This window comes from Erinaceus europaeus, chromosome 11, assembly GCF_950295315.1.
Source record: "Erinaceus europaeus chromosome 11, mEriEur2.1, whole genome shotgun sequence".
Taxonomy (NCBI): Eukaryota; Metazoa; Chordata; class Mammalia; order Eulipotyphla; family Erinaceidae; genus Erinaceus; species Erinaceus europaeus.
Genome location: NC_080172.1, coordinates 71,477,236 through 71,490,429, shown reverse-complemented (window position 1 = coordinate 71,490,429; position 13,194 = coordinate 71,477,236). Strand labels below are relative to the sequence as shown.

The 13,194-nt window shown below is 37.9% G+C and overlaps 1 protein-coding gene across 1 annotated transcript in view; it reads right to left on the bottom strand.

The window, feature by feature from the left end:
- Nucleotides 1-13,194, bottom strand: part of LOC132541413 (uncharacterized) — a 70,689-nt gene that overhangs the window by 685 nt on the left and 56,810 nt on the right. Inside the window, exon 2 of the mRNA XM_060202023.1 lies at nucleotides 1,053-1,152. Within this exon, the coding sequence (XP_060058006.1) occupies nucleotides 1,089-1,151 (63 nt within the window). The 5' untranslated portion in view covers nucleotide 1,152 and the 3' untranslated portion in view covers nucleotides 1,053-1,088. The remainder of the gene's footprint in view (nucleotides 1-1,052; nucleotides 1,153-13,194) is intronic.

Here is a 13,194-nt window from a genome sequence, read left to right as displayed (position 1 = left end):
TATGTGTATATATATTTATATTTAAAAAGCAGGGAGGAAAAAGACAGAAACCTGCAGCACTGTTTCAACTTTCATGAAGCAACCCTCCTCCTGCAGGTGGGGACTGAGGGCTTGATCTCCAATCTTTCCATATAGTAACCTGTGTGCTCAGCCAGGTGCACTACTGCCCATCTGTGCTAAACTGGATTTATAAAGGTTATTTGGGGCAGAACATGAAATAGCTAACTAGTCTCCTACAGGATTTTAAGTCTCTGTTAAATTAATATCAGAAGCTAAGATTTCTTTATTGAAAATTAGAAAAACTTGTTCTTATGCTACTAATTTCTAACAAATTTTATACCTTCCAAAAAGTCTGAATAACCTCTTTTCCATGGTTCACTATAATGTCTATAACATCTTTTACAGCATACGAGGTGTGTCTCAACCACTACCAGGAACCTCTCTTGAGGCTGACTGCTGGATAAAAGGATAAGTAGACTGATTCCAGAGGCAGAACTCTTTAATAAGTTCTAGTTGGATTCAGTGTGTGTGTTACACCCACTGAGCTGACCACTCTGTGAAATAGGCCAGTCCCTTTCCATGTTAGGTTCTATGGAAAAACTAATCATCCATCAGGGATGTTGTAGAGAACTTTCTTTTTATAGTTAGAGAATGAACCAGACCATTTCTGAAGTTTCTGCCAACTCAAAGTTTAGGGTTTTATTTGTATGTTCCAATATCCTGAGAGTTAGGTTCATTTACGATCTACAATTGATTGGGCCACTTGGGTAATTTGCTGCTTTACCATGTGTGTGACCCTAGTTCAAAATAAGCCCTCTAGGGCACTGAAGAAAACTTTGGTGCTAAGGTCTCTCTCTCTCTTTCTCCCCCTCTCCCTTTCCCTCTCTCTCTCTCTCTCTAAAAAAAAGATGTGGCACTGAGAAATTTAGAAGAATGTAAACACCAACAGGTCTAACAGTGACCTGGATATTTGATAAATAGTTAATATTTATTTAATAAAGAAAACAAGCCAACATTGACCAAAATAATGTCCTTTAAATATATATACTTACTATAATGAAAAATGAATGCAATAAACTGATTGTGCTTCAATCAGGAGGCCTACACCTTTTGAAATTTCTTAGACACACCATCTCTGTGTTTGTCTTCATTCTATGAGAAAACAAAGATACCTTAAGATGTATGTTGTCATCCAGCTTAGAAATAAATTTAGAGATACTATTTGAGATATTTCTTATAATAAAATTCAGTATAGAAAATGGATTTTCTTAAAGTTTACTTTTCACTGGCAGACATTCTGGCTAAGCTATATATATATATATATATATATATTCCCTACCTCCACCCCCCCATACATATACACACAGAATCATACTTAGTCCCTGAATGTCATTAAAGTACAGAGCAGTATCTACAGAAATTTATATTTTAAAATGTCACATTTACATCTCGATGAATAGTTATATAAGCAGTTGTATAAGTTATATGTATATAACTTATATATAAAGTTACGTAAGCAGTCTCTCTATATTTTCTCAGTCAGTCCTCTTACACAGTTGGTCTAATTTGAATTTATCTGATAACTACCATAGCATATAATTTCTGCATCCTAATTTAAAATGGTATACCATTCCAAAGGAAAAACTCAGAAATCTTTAAATTTGCCTATCGCTTTCTTTGGAAATAGCTGCTAGTCATTTAATTAATTAATTAATTAATTGATGTATTTAGTTAGTTATTGCCAACGGTACTACACTAGAACTTCATGCCTATACAATAATCTACTGCTGAATGTGGAACTCTTCCTCCTCCCCTCCATTTTCTGAATAGAAGGTGAGAGACAAAAGAAAGAGATTGAGAGATATCACACCACTTCCCTACTATTCCTCTAGCTTCCCCTTTCTGTGATGTTACCAAGTGGTGGCTGGTGGCTGGAACCTGGGTCCTTATGCATGATAAAATTTTCTCTCTATGGGGTAAATCATCTCTTGAGCCCAACATAACTTTTAATCATAAAGCTCCTACCTACATGGGGCTAAAATTCTCTGAAATTATGACATTTACCTCCTATATTAGGATCTTTTCCCACCCATCTCCTTTCTGTATTTCCCTTCTCTCCTTCTTTCCTCCCTTGCTTTATTTTTCAGATGCCAGAGCATCATGCATACATATCATATTTTCAATATTTTCATTTTTTTCTTTTAGTTAGGGAGAGAGAGGAAGAGGTAGAGACAGAGGCAGAGAGAGAGACACACACACACACCACAACCTCAGAGCTTCTTCCAGTGCTGCAGTACTCCCATATCATTCCAGGCTAAGCACATGGCAAGGCACACACCCTGCTGGGTGAGTTATCTTCTAGTCTCTAAGACTGCTTTCTTAGAGACTAATAAAAATCTATTCTTAGCATCTACTCCAATCATTTTTAATAGTTTAAATTACATATATACCAACCAACCTGAAATATGGGAACACTCTAAAACATATTAAGAAGTCTTTAATTGGATGTGAAATTATATATTTTTAGCAGTTTCTGGGTAGGTTTACATACTTTTCTTGAACATATATCCTTTTTTGGTTTATTAAGTATTTGACATCCAGCACAGAGTACTGACCCCAAATAGTTACTTAAAATATTTTTAGTAATAGTCTTGTGACATTTTCATTTCCAAAGATCAAAAGAGCTAGGCATGTTTGAAATGCACTTTGGATTTACCAATCCAAGTGTAAAGTCTATATTATAATTACTATCCCATACTAAATTATTTTACAAGCACAGTTAGTATGCAAATTAAACTGTGTACTAATTCATAGCACCAGTGTAGTGTGAAATTCTCCATTCACAATTCATTTTTCTACATAAATTTTTATTATTTTCATTTATTGGATAGAGAAAGCCAGAAATCAAGAGGGAAGGGGGCTATAGAGAGGGAGAGAGACAGATAGACATCCGCAGCCCTGCTTCACCACTTGCAAAGCTTTCCCCCTGCCGGTGGAGACTGGGGGCTTGAACCCTGGTCCTTGCGCACTGTAATGTGTGTGCTTAACCAGGTGTGCCACCACTGGCCCCCACAATTCATTTTAAAAGGCTTGTAACATAAATACACAACTGATTTTATGTATAGCAACCATAAAAAGATACTTACTATAGGAAACATTTTACATATCCTTCCACTATACTTCATCTGTAACATTTCAGGAAAGAGTTCCTTGCATAATTCCAGACTGCTACTCAGATACTCTGAGTACTACAATATAGTCTGCAAATACATTTTCAACTTAGAGCATTTCTATGAGAGAGTCATAATCCTCCACCTATAGTGATATTTCAAAATCTTACAATGAGAAAATGAGAAGTGATGAGGACCTCAACTGACTACAGGTTCACCATATTTATTCTACCTTAAAATAATTTTTAAAAGGGCTGGATGGTGGCGCACCTGGTTGAGCACACATGCTGCACCGTGCAAGGACCCACCAGGTTCAAGCACCCGGTCACCACCTGCAGAAGGAAAGCTTTGCTAATTATAAAGCAGTGCTATAAGTGTCTCTCTGTCTCTCTCCCTCTCTATGACCCCCACCCTCTTGATTTCTGGCTGTCTCTATGAAATAACGATTATAAAAAATTAAAATTAAGTCATAATTTGTAAAGAACTTTCCCTGTTTACTTTTTAAAGCATTATTAACTTTTCCTCTAGTCACATTTCCTTTGATGAGCTCATTATAAATAAGAGAATAACTGATTACCATCAATAACTTATCTATTTTTCTATTTTTAAAGCACTTTGATTTACACCGATTTGTTTCTTAACTACAACAAATCATGGATATAAATATTTATTATTATTATTATTCACATTTTATAAAAAAGTAAAAAAAAAAAAAGACAAGCCAAAGAAATTACTTGTCTAAGCTGGCCAGAAACAGTTATAACTGGAACAAAAGTCTATAGATTGAAATCTGAAGCTTTATCCTCACTAGACTACCCTATAGCCATTTAATTCAATTGAATGCCAGTCTCACTTTTCCCAAAAGCTAAAAAAGAAAGAGAGAAAGAAAGAAAGAAAGAAAAAGATTAAGTTTTTTTTAGTAGATTTTCTTTTTTCTTCCTTTTATTTTTTTTACCAGAGCACTGCTCAGCTCTGGCTTATGGTGGTACGGGGGTGGGGGGAATTGAACCTGGGACTTTAGAGCCTCAGGCAAGAGAGTCTCTTTACATAACCATTATGCTATCTACTCTACGCCCTAAGAAAGAATAAGTTTTTTAAAGTTTAATTTTTAACTTTATTACCCAGTTGCAGTGGACTTAATGACTGTGGCCCCATAAAATATATGTTGAATCCCACCCCACAGTGTGAAAGTATCAGGCAGTAAGGACTTTGGGAAGTAAAGGCCTCATAAATGAGATTTAGTGCACCTATGAAAGGGATACCTGGAAACTTGCTTGTGTCATTTACTAAAAGAGGACACAATCAGAAGATGGTTGTAGATGAACTAGGCAGGAAACTCTCATTGGACACTAAATCCTTTAAGCTTAAGCTTTCCAGTCTTCACAACTGTGAGAATGTTTAAGTCACCCAGTGTATGAATTTTAACTTACTCCTATACTATAGCTATTACAATCTTTTGAAAAGAATGTGAATATATAACTTTTTGACAGTATCCAGTTACATACTATATAATCTACTTTCTTATTTTTCTACTAAGCATTTTCACTGAAATATATATATATACATACACACACATATAACATTTGGATTTATTGATGTATGAGAAGTCTCAATCATTTTAATATATTAAATAGTGTTAATTTCTCTAACTTAAGTGTTTAACTGGAGAACTGGAGCATAGATGTCCTTCGTCATTACAAAATTTAATAGTGTTTGTGTATTTAAGAAATTTTTTCCAGACGATTTTTGCAAACAGTGAGGAGTCAATCCAAATCGGATCTCTTAGTTCTAATATACAAAAGCACTAAATCAGTTCAAAGAAATAATGTTAAGACAAAGGAATTTTACGGTCTTAATCTCATTCCTTTAGCTTTTAAGTCTCATTAAAAGTCACAAAAGAATTTCAGAGAACATAAATTTTACTTGACAATCTCACCCCAAAGTCTCTTAAGACTGGAACAACAACACTCAAGTTATACATCTTTATTTCTTACTAGTCCCTATTTCACTTTGAAAACACTTCTAAAATAACCAGTGAAAAAATAAACAAATGATGATCAGATGCTATTTAAAGTCATTATGTGCTGAAAACTGAACCCTACTTCAAAGATCTCTGCCTCTGACCCCAGGCAGGGATAAAGTGAAAACAATTTAAAATGAGGTATCTCTACCCTATTCTCTCTGAAAACTGATTTAAAAACTAATTACTTCCTAATTTTCAAAGCAATCAATATTATTCCTCATCAGAGAAGTCCAGTATGAAGAGTACTATATTCCTTGGAGCTCACACATATCTAACTTAAATTTAAAATACTCTCTTTTGTTCAGAGAGCTAACTCACTGGATATGGTTCAAACCCTGCCATATGTGTGTAGCTCAGCTTTGAGCCTATGTACCACAAGAAAATACCACAATACCAACAGAAGCTCTGGTCCTGTGGTTTCCCTTCCTCTCTTTCTATCTGAATGAAAAGGCAGTTCAGAAGTAGTGGAATCACTGATGTATGAGACTTTCATCCCACAAAAATACATTGTTTCCTCTCTCTGGAAAACAATGTATTAGTATTGCTAATTAATTTGTGCCTTTCCTTTACACTAAATGACTTCATTACTCTTTAAGAGAGAGTTGATGAAAATCATGAAGTATTTCTCAAGTGCTTAATTATTTGCAAGCAAAAACAGTTGGTTTACGTGCCTTACCAACTGTCTCAGATCCTGTTATGTACTGGCTTACAAATAACAAACACACTTCTTTTTTAAAAATATTTATTTATTCCCTTTTGTTGCCCTTGTTTTATTGTTGTAGTTATTGATGTCATCGTTGGGACAGACAGAAATGGAGAGAGGAGGGGAAGACAGAAAGGGGGAGAGACAGATAGATACCTGCAAACCTGTTTTACCACTTGTGAAGCGATTCCCGAGCAGTTGGAGAGCTGGGGGCTTGAACCGGGATCCTTACGCTGGTCCTTGCGTTTTGTGCCACCTGCGTTTAAGCCGCTTTGTTGCCACCTGACTCCCTGCAGATATACTTCTTATATTTAGTTGTAGCTTTGAGATTGAGCAGAAAACTAAGTTTTATCTAGTAGTTTCTTTAACAGTAGTGTTTATAAAAATCACTGGACACCCTTATTAAAACACTGAATGCTAAGTTCCAGTTTCTGGTTCATTAGTTCTTTCTAACAAATTTCTAGTTAATGTCTATGTTGTTGGTGCAGAGACCCCTTGCTGAGAATTACAAACGTAAACTAGTGGTTTTGAACTTGGACTTCATATTAGAGCATGGTTTCATTTTTTATAAGAAACTTAAAAAATTCAGGTCCCTTGGAGGTCGGGCGGTAGCACATCGGGTTAAGTGCACATGGTGTGAAGCACAAGGACTATTGTAAGGGCTCAAGCCCCCGACTCCCCATCTGCAGGGGCATCACCTCACAAGTGGTGAAGCAGGTCTGCAGGTGTCTTTTGCTTCCCCTCTCTGTCTCCCCTCCTCTCTCAAGTTTCTCTCTGTCCTAACCATCATCATCATCAATGGCAACAATAACAAAAACTGCAACAAGGGCAACAAAATGGGAAAAAATGGCCTCCAGGAGCAGTGGATTCGTAGTGCAGGCACTGAGCCCCAGAAATAACCCTGGAGGCAAAAAAAAAAAAAAAAAACAGGTCCCATTCCCACAGAGTAATCCAACTGATCTAGTTGAGGACATTTTTTCCCCCTTGTATCTTTGGTAAGCTTGGGTTGGGGGGAGAATACAGGTCCTAGAAAAGGATGACAGAGGACCTAGTAGGGGTTGTATTGTTATGTGGAAAACTGAGAAATGCTATGCATATACAAACTATTGTATTTACTGTCAAATGTAAAACATTATGAATAAAGGAAAAAATTTTAAAAAAATGAAAAAGAAAAAGTAAGCTCACAAAACAGATTGCCAATAAAATATCTGGGGAAACTATCTCTCTTTTATGTCTACCTGGAAGTTTCACCAGATGTGCAGGGTAACCCCCTACACACACACATAAACACACACACACACACACACACACACCCTTTTCACAGACTAAAAATCTCCTTAGAGACTCAAGACTTAAGCAGTAGAATAGGGAGCCACTCAGGTCTAGAGATTTGCTGGATGGATTTGAGGAGGGACTATACGCATTGTGGGTGCCCAGAGCAGTGGATTTGCAGTGCAGTGTCCCAGTCCCAGAAATAACCGTGAAAGTGGAATGTAGGGGGAGACAAACAAGGCAGGAAATTAAAATACTACTTCAATCATGTGGATTGGAAATAATAAGGGAAAAGTTTGTTATCCATTTGAAATGAAAGCGTGGATGAAACTGTCAGTATAAATGAAATTTAGGACATCTTAAATTCAGAAAAACAATATCAGACAAATTGGAGACAAATGATATGCATTTTAGTTTTTCTACATATGCAAATCCTTAAGGACATAAAATAATATCTCATTTTTCTTGATTCTGTAGGTAGTTCTTTTATTTCATTATGTTGGCTAGCACAAAGACAGCTGAAGAATCCAAAATGTCTTGATGCTTTTGGCTGATAATTGGTACTAACAGTTGGCTGGAACATTATTCGAGAGTTCTCATTGGGAGCCCTCACATGCCAGGTTGGCCGAATTAAAGATCAGAATTCCAAACACAAAGGTGAAAACTGAAGTTGTTTTATGATCATGCCTTCAAAGCTACACTGTGTTGCCTTCGCAACATACTATGGGTCAGAGGATTCCTGTGATCAGCTCAGATTCAGGGGACAGGAAACAAGTATCACTTCCCATGCTGATCCACTACATTCTACTCTGCATGCAAATGACTTATATTATTAGCACATCCAAAACACAATCACTCTCAAGAGTCCTTTAAGATTTCATTTCAGTGTAGTATCAACTTCAGGTTGAAAGTCCAGAACTTTATCATCTAATTCAGGCCCAGTAGTTGTGAGACAAAGTCCCTTTAAAAATCTCAGAAATGGGGAGTCGGGCTGTAGCGCAGCGGGTTAAGCGCAGGTGGCACAAAGCACAAGGACTGGCAAAAGGATCCCGGTTCGAACCCCGGCTCCCCACGTGCAGGGGAGTCGCTTCACAGGCGGTGAAGCAGGTCTGCAGGTGTCTATCTTTCTCTCCTCCTCTCTCCGTTTCTCTCTGTCCTATCCAACAATGACAACAACAATAATAACTACAACAATAAAACAACAAGGGCAACAAAAAGGAATAAATAAATAAAATAAATATTAAAAAAAAAAGAAACAATAAAAATCTCAGAAATGATTTGCCGGGCTAGCAGGGGAGCTGGCATAATGCCCAATACTGGTTTACAGTCACCAATATTTATACCCCTTTCCCATATTAGGGAGCTACTCTCTTCCCTGATCCAGTTTTCTGGTCCTTTTTCCAGCTATGACATCATCTCCCTAGACAATAACTTGGACCTACCTGCATATCAGATTTCAGGCTCAGGGAAAAAAGAAAAAGAAAAAGAAAAACCTAGTATAGCTACAGGCCCTGTGGAATGTAACTAAAATATGCCTACTAGCTATCTACAAAATGGAGGCCACCCCCAACTCTTCATCTGCACTATTCCAGCCTTTAGGTTCATGATTGTTCAACAATTTGTTTGGCTTTGTATGTTAACTCTTTTCAACCACCAGGTTCCAGATGCTAGCATGATGCCAACCAGACTTCCCTGGACAGAAAACCCACCAATGTGTCCTGGAGCTCCACTTCCCCAGAACCTTTCCTGACTAGGGAAAGAGAGAGGCAGACCTGGAGTATGGATCGACCTGTCAACACCCATATTCAGCGGGGAAGCAATTACAGAAGCCAGACCTTCCACCTTCTGCATCCCACAGTGACCTTGGGTCCATACTCCCAGAGGGTTAAAGCATAAGAAAGCTATCAGGGGATGGGATGGGAATATGGAGTTCTGGTGATGGGAATTGTGTGAAGTTGTACCCCTTTTATCCTATGGTTTAGCCAATGTTTCCTTTTTATAAATAAAAAATTTAATAAAAAATCTCAGAAATCCTTCCAGGACATTGAGGAGATCTAAGAAAGTATGCCTTAAATCATTTTGCTATCTTAAATCATGGTCTTATAGCTGTGTCTTGCTGTTTACTTGCATCTTAGGATCCAGTCTTACTAGTAGTAGTGCCCTGGCACTAATCTTTCAGCCTGAGGCAATTTCTTGCTTCAAGAATCTTTTTCTATAGGAATTGGAAATAAGAAAGTTTTATTTATAACCCTAGACAATTCTGGATTGGCACTATATCATCTGAAGTCTACTTTAAAATTCTGAAGTTCATTGCTTAATTCATCTCTCTTACAGAACTTTGGCAATAACTGGTTAATAAAAGAATTGACACAATATTCTCCTGGAAAACCTCCCACGCTAGAACTATAAATTCATTATGGCCCTTTTCTGTCTTTTACATTAATATATGTATTTGTTTTATGGTAGTACCTCACACATAAGTGACATTCTTCTGTCTTGATTCTTTATTGCTATGTATCAAGACGCTAAAAAATTTAGCAGCTGTTAGAACCACGCATCATTTTTTCATGATTCTATGTGGGGAAGGGTGGGAATGAGGCAGTTTTTTTCACATGGTGCTGGTTGGACTAGTGGGATGTATAAAAGGTGCCCAATGCTTCAATAGAAGGGTGAGCAGTTAGACTGGCTGCTGGCCTGAAAGCTCAGTTTAGTCTAATAATCATGGGCCTAGGTACTTGGCCACATGGCTAATTAAGCTTCAGCAATGCAAGGTGGCTCATTTTGGAGAAGGAGCTTTGTAAGCATCCAAAGGCTGAAGTTACATATCTCTTTAAGGACCAGCCTTTGAATAATCGACACCAGTCTACCATATTTGATGAGGAAACACACAGAAACTAAAGGGGGGTAGAAATAACAAATAACACACAGAAATAAATAACAAATAACAACACACAGAAACTAAAGGGGGGTAGAAATGTTTAACTATCATTCTGTAGCTTTGTTTGTTTGCTAGAAATATAAATCCACTGCTCCTGATGGTCATTTTCTCTCCATTTTATTGTATAAGACAGGGAAAAATTCAGAGGGGGAGGGGAGAGTGACATATGAAGACTTGCTTCATTGCTTTTGAAGCATCCCCCCTGCAGGTGAGGAACTGGGGTTTGAACCTGGGTCTTTGTGCATGTATAGGCTCAACTGTGTATGTCACTGTCCATTCCCTATTTGTTTTTTTTGAACAGACCACCACACAGCTTTGGCTATTGGTAGTGCCAGGGACCAAATCTGGGACCTCTTGCATATTATACTACTGTAGTATCAACTTTCCAACCCTATCATGCTAGTTTCTTGAAGCTAAAGAATAGTAGTCTGGGCCCGGGTGGTAGTGCACCTGGTTGAGCACACATGTTACAGTGCACAAGGATCTAGGATCAAGCCCCTGGTCCCCACCTGCAGGGGAAAAGCTTTGCAAGTGGTGAAGCAGGGCTGTAGATGTCTGTCTGTCTCCCTCTCTTTCTCTCCCTTCCTCTCGACTTCTGGCTGTCTCTATCCAATAAATAAAGATAAACAAATTTTTTTTAAAAAAGATTAGTTAGCAACAAAAAAGCAAATGACCCCATTCAAAAATGGGCAGAGGATATGAACAAAACATTCACTACAGAGGAGATCCAAAAGGCTAACAAACATTTGAAAACTTGCTCCAGGTCACTGATTGTCAGAGAAATGCAAATAAAGACAACATTGAGATACCACCTCACTCCTGTGAGAATGGCATGCATCAAAAAGGACAGCAGCAACAAATGCTGGAGAGTGTTTGTGGGGGCAGAGGAACCCTTCTGCACTGCTGGTGGGAATGTAAATTGGGTCAGCCTCTGTGGAGAGCAGTCTGAAGAACTCTCACAAGGCTAGAAATGAACCTTACATATGACCCAGTAATTCCTCTCCTGGGGATATACCCCAAGGACTCCATAACACCCAACCAAAAAGATATGTGTACACCTATGTTCACAGCAGCACAATTCATAATAACTAAAACCTAGAAGCAACCCATGTGCCCAACAACAGATGAGTGGCTGAGAAAGCTGTGGTATGCATACACAATGGAATACTACACAGCTATTAAGAACAATGAACCCACCTTCTCTGACCCATGGTGGATGGAGCTAGAAGAAATTATGTTAAATGAGCTAAGTCAGAAAGATAAAGATGAGTATGGGATGATCCCACTCATAAACAGAAGTTGAAAAAGAATAACAGAAAGGGAAATTCATAGCAGGAGTTGACTGAATTTGGAGTAGGGCACCAAAGAAAAAACCATGGGTGGAGAGTGAGGGTGAATGTTCAGCTTCATGGGACAGGGAGGGGGTGGGAGTTTGGGGGGAAGGGGATGGGACACAGTCTTTTGGTGGTGGGAATGGTGTTTATGTATACTATCAATTTGCAGTCATATAAATCACTAATTAATATGAGGGGAAAATTGATTGAATATCTCAAATTTTTAAAGCACAGACTGAGTCTTTTAAATTCATAGGCTGCCTTTGATATGTTTACTCTCATAAAAGCTTAGTCTAGGGAGAACAAAAGCAACTGGTGCCATAGCTATAAGCAAACAATGTCAAAGGACATGAAATATGGTGAGGGTGTGTAAAATACAGCAAATCCTAACAAAGGGATTCTTCAAAGATAACCTAATTATCTTCTTAAACCCTAAGACAACAGGAATCTCCCGCTTCATCTATAGAGCCTATGTTTCTCCCAATCCTGGAACCTCTGGGGTGAGGCTCACTTAACTCTCTTCTCTCAAGTCATGCCAAATGATATTGCACCCGCTGATTCCAACCTAATCAATGCAACAAGTAACATCTGAGCATGCTTCACCTCAGACTGTGTACAGAGATATCAGGCATGGATTGCCAACCCTTCACCCTCATCACTTGGGTGAGTTCTTGCCATAGCAATCAGGCAGGAGCAAGGAATTTAAGGCATACATACTGGAAGAGAAGAAGTCAAACTCTCCCTATTTGCAGATGACATGATATTATACACAGAAAAACTTAAGGAATCCAGCAAGGAGATTTTGGAAATCCTCAGGCAATACAGTAAGGTGTCAGGCTACAAAATTAATATTCAAAAGTCAATGGCATTCCTCTATGCAAACACTAAGTTAGAAGAAGCTGAAATCCAGAAATCAATTCCTTTTATTATAGCAACAAAAACAATAAAATATCTAGGAATAAACCTAACCAAAGAAGTGAAAAAGAAGTGAAAGACTTGTATACTGAAAATTATGAGTCACTACTCAAGGAAATTGAAAAAGACACAAAGAAGTGGAAAATATTCCATGTTCATGGGTTGGAAGAATTAACATCATCAAAATGAATATACTACCCAGAACCATCTACAAATTTAATGCTATCCCCATCAAGATCCCAAGCACATTTTTTAGGAGAATAGAACAAATGCTACAAATGTTTATCTGGAACCAGAAAAGACCTAGAATTGCCAAAACAATCTTGAGAACAAAGAACAGAACTGGAGACATTACACTCCCAGATCTCAAATTGTATTATAAGGCTGTTGTCATCAAAACTGCTTGGAACTAGAACATGAATAGACACACTGACCAATGGAATAGAATTGAGAGCCCAGAAGTCAGCCCCCACACCTGTGGACATCTAATCTTTGACAAAGGTGCCCAGACTATGAAATGGGGAAAGCAGAGTCTCTTCAACAAATGGTGTTGGTAAAAATGGGTTGAAACATACAGAAGAATGAAGCTGAACCAGTATATTTCACCACATACAAAAGTAAATTCCAAGTGGATCTGGGACTTGGATGTTAGACCACAAACTATCAGATACTTAGAAGAAAATATTGGCAGAACTCTTTTCCGCATAAATTTTAAAGACATCTTCAATGAAACAAATCCAATTACAAAGAAGACTAAAGCAAGCATAAACCTATAGGACTACATCAAATTAAAAAGCTTCTGCACAGTAAAAGAAACCACTACCCAAACCAAGAGACCC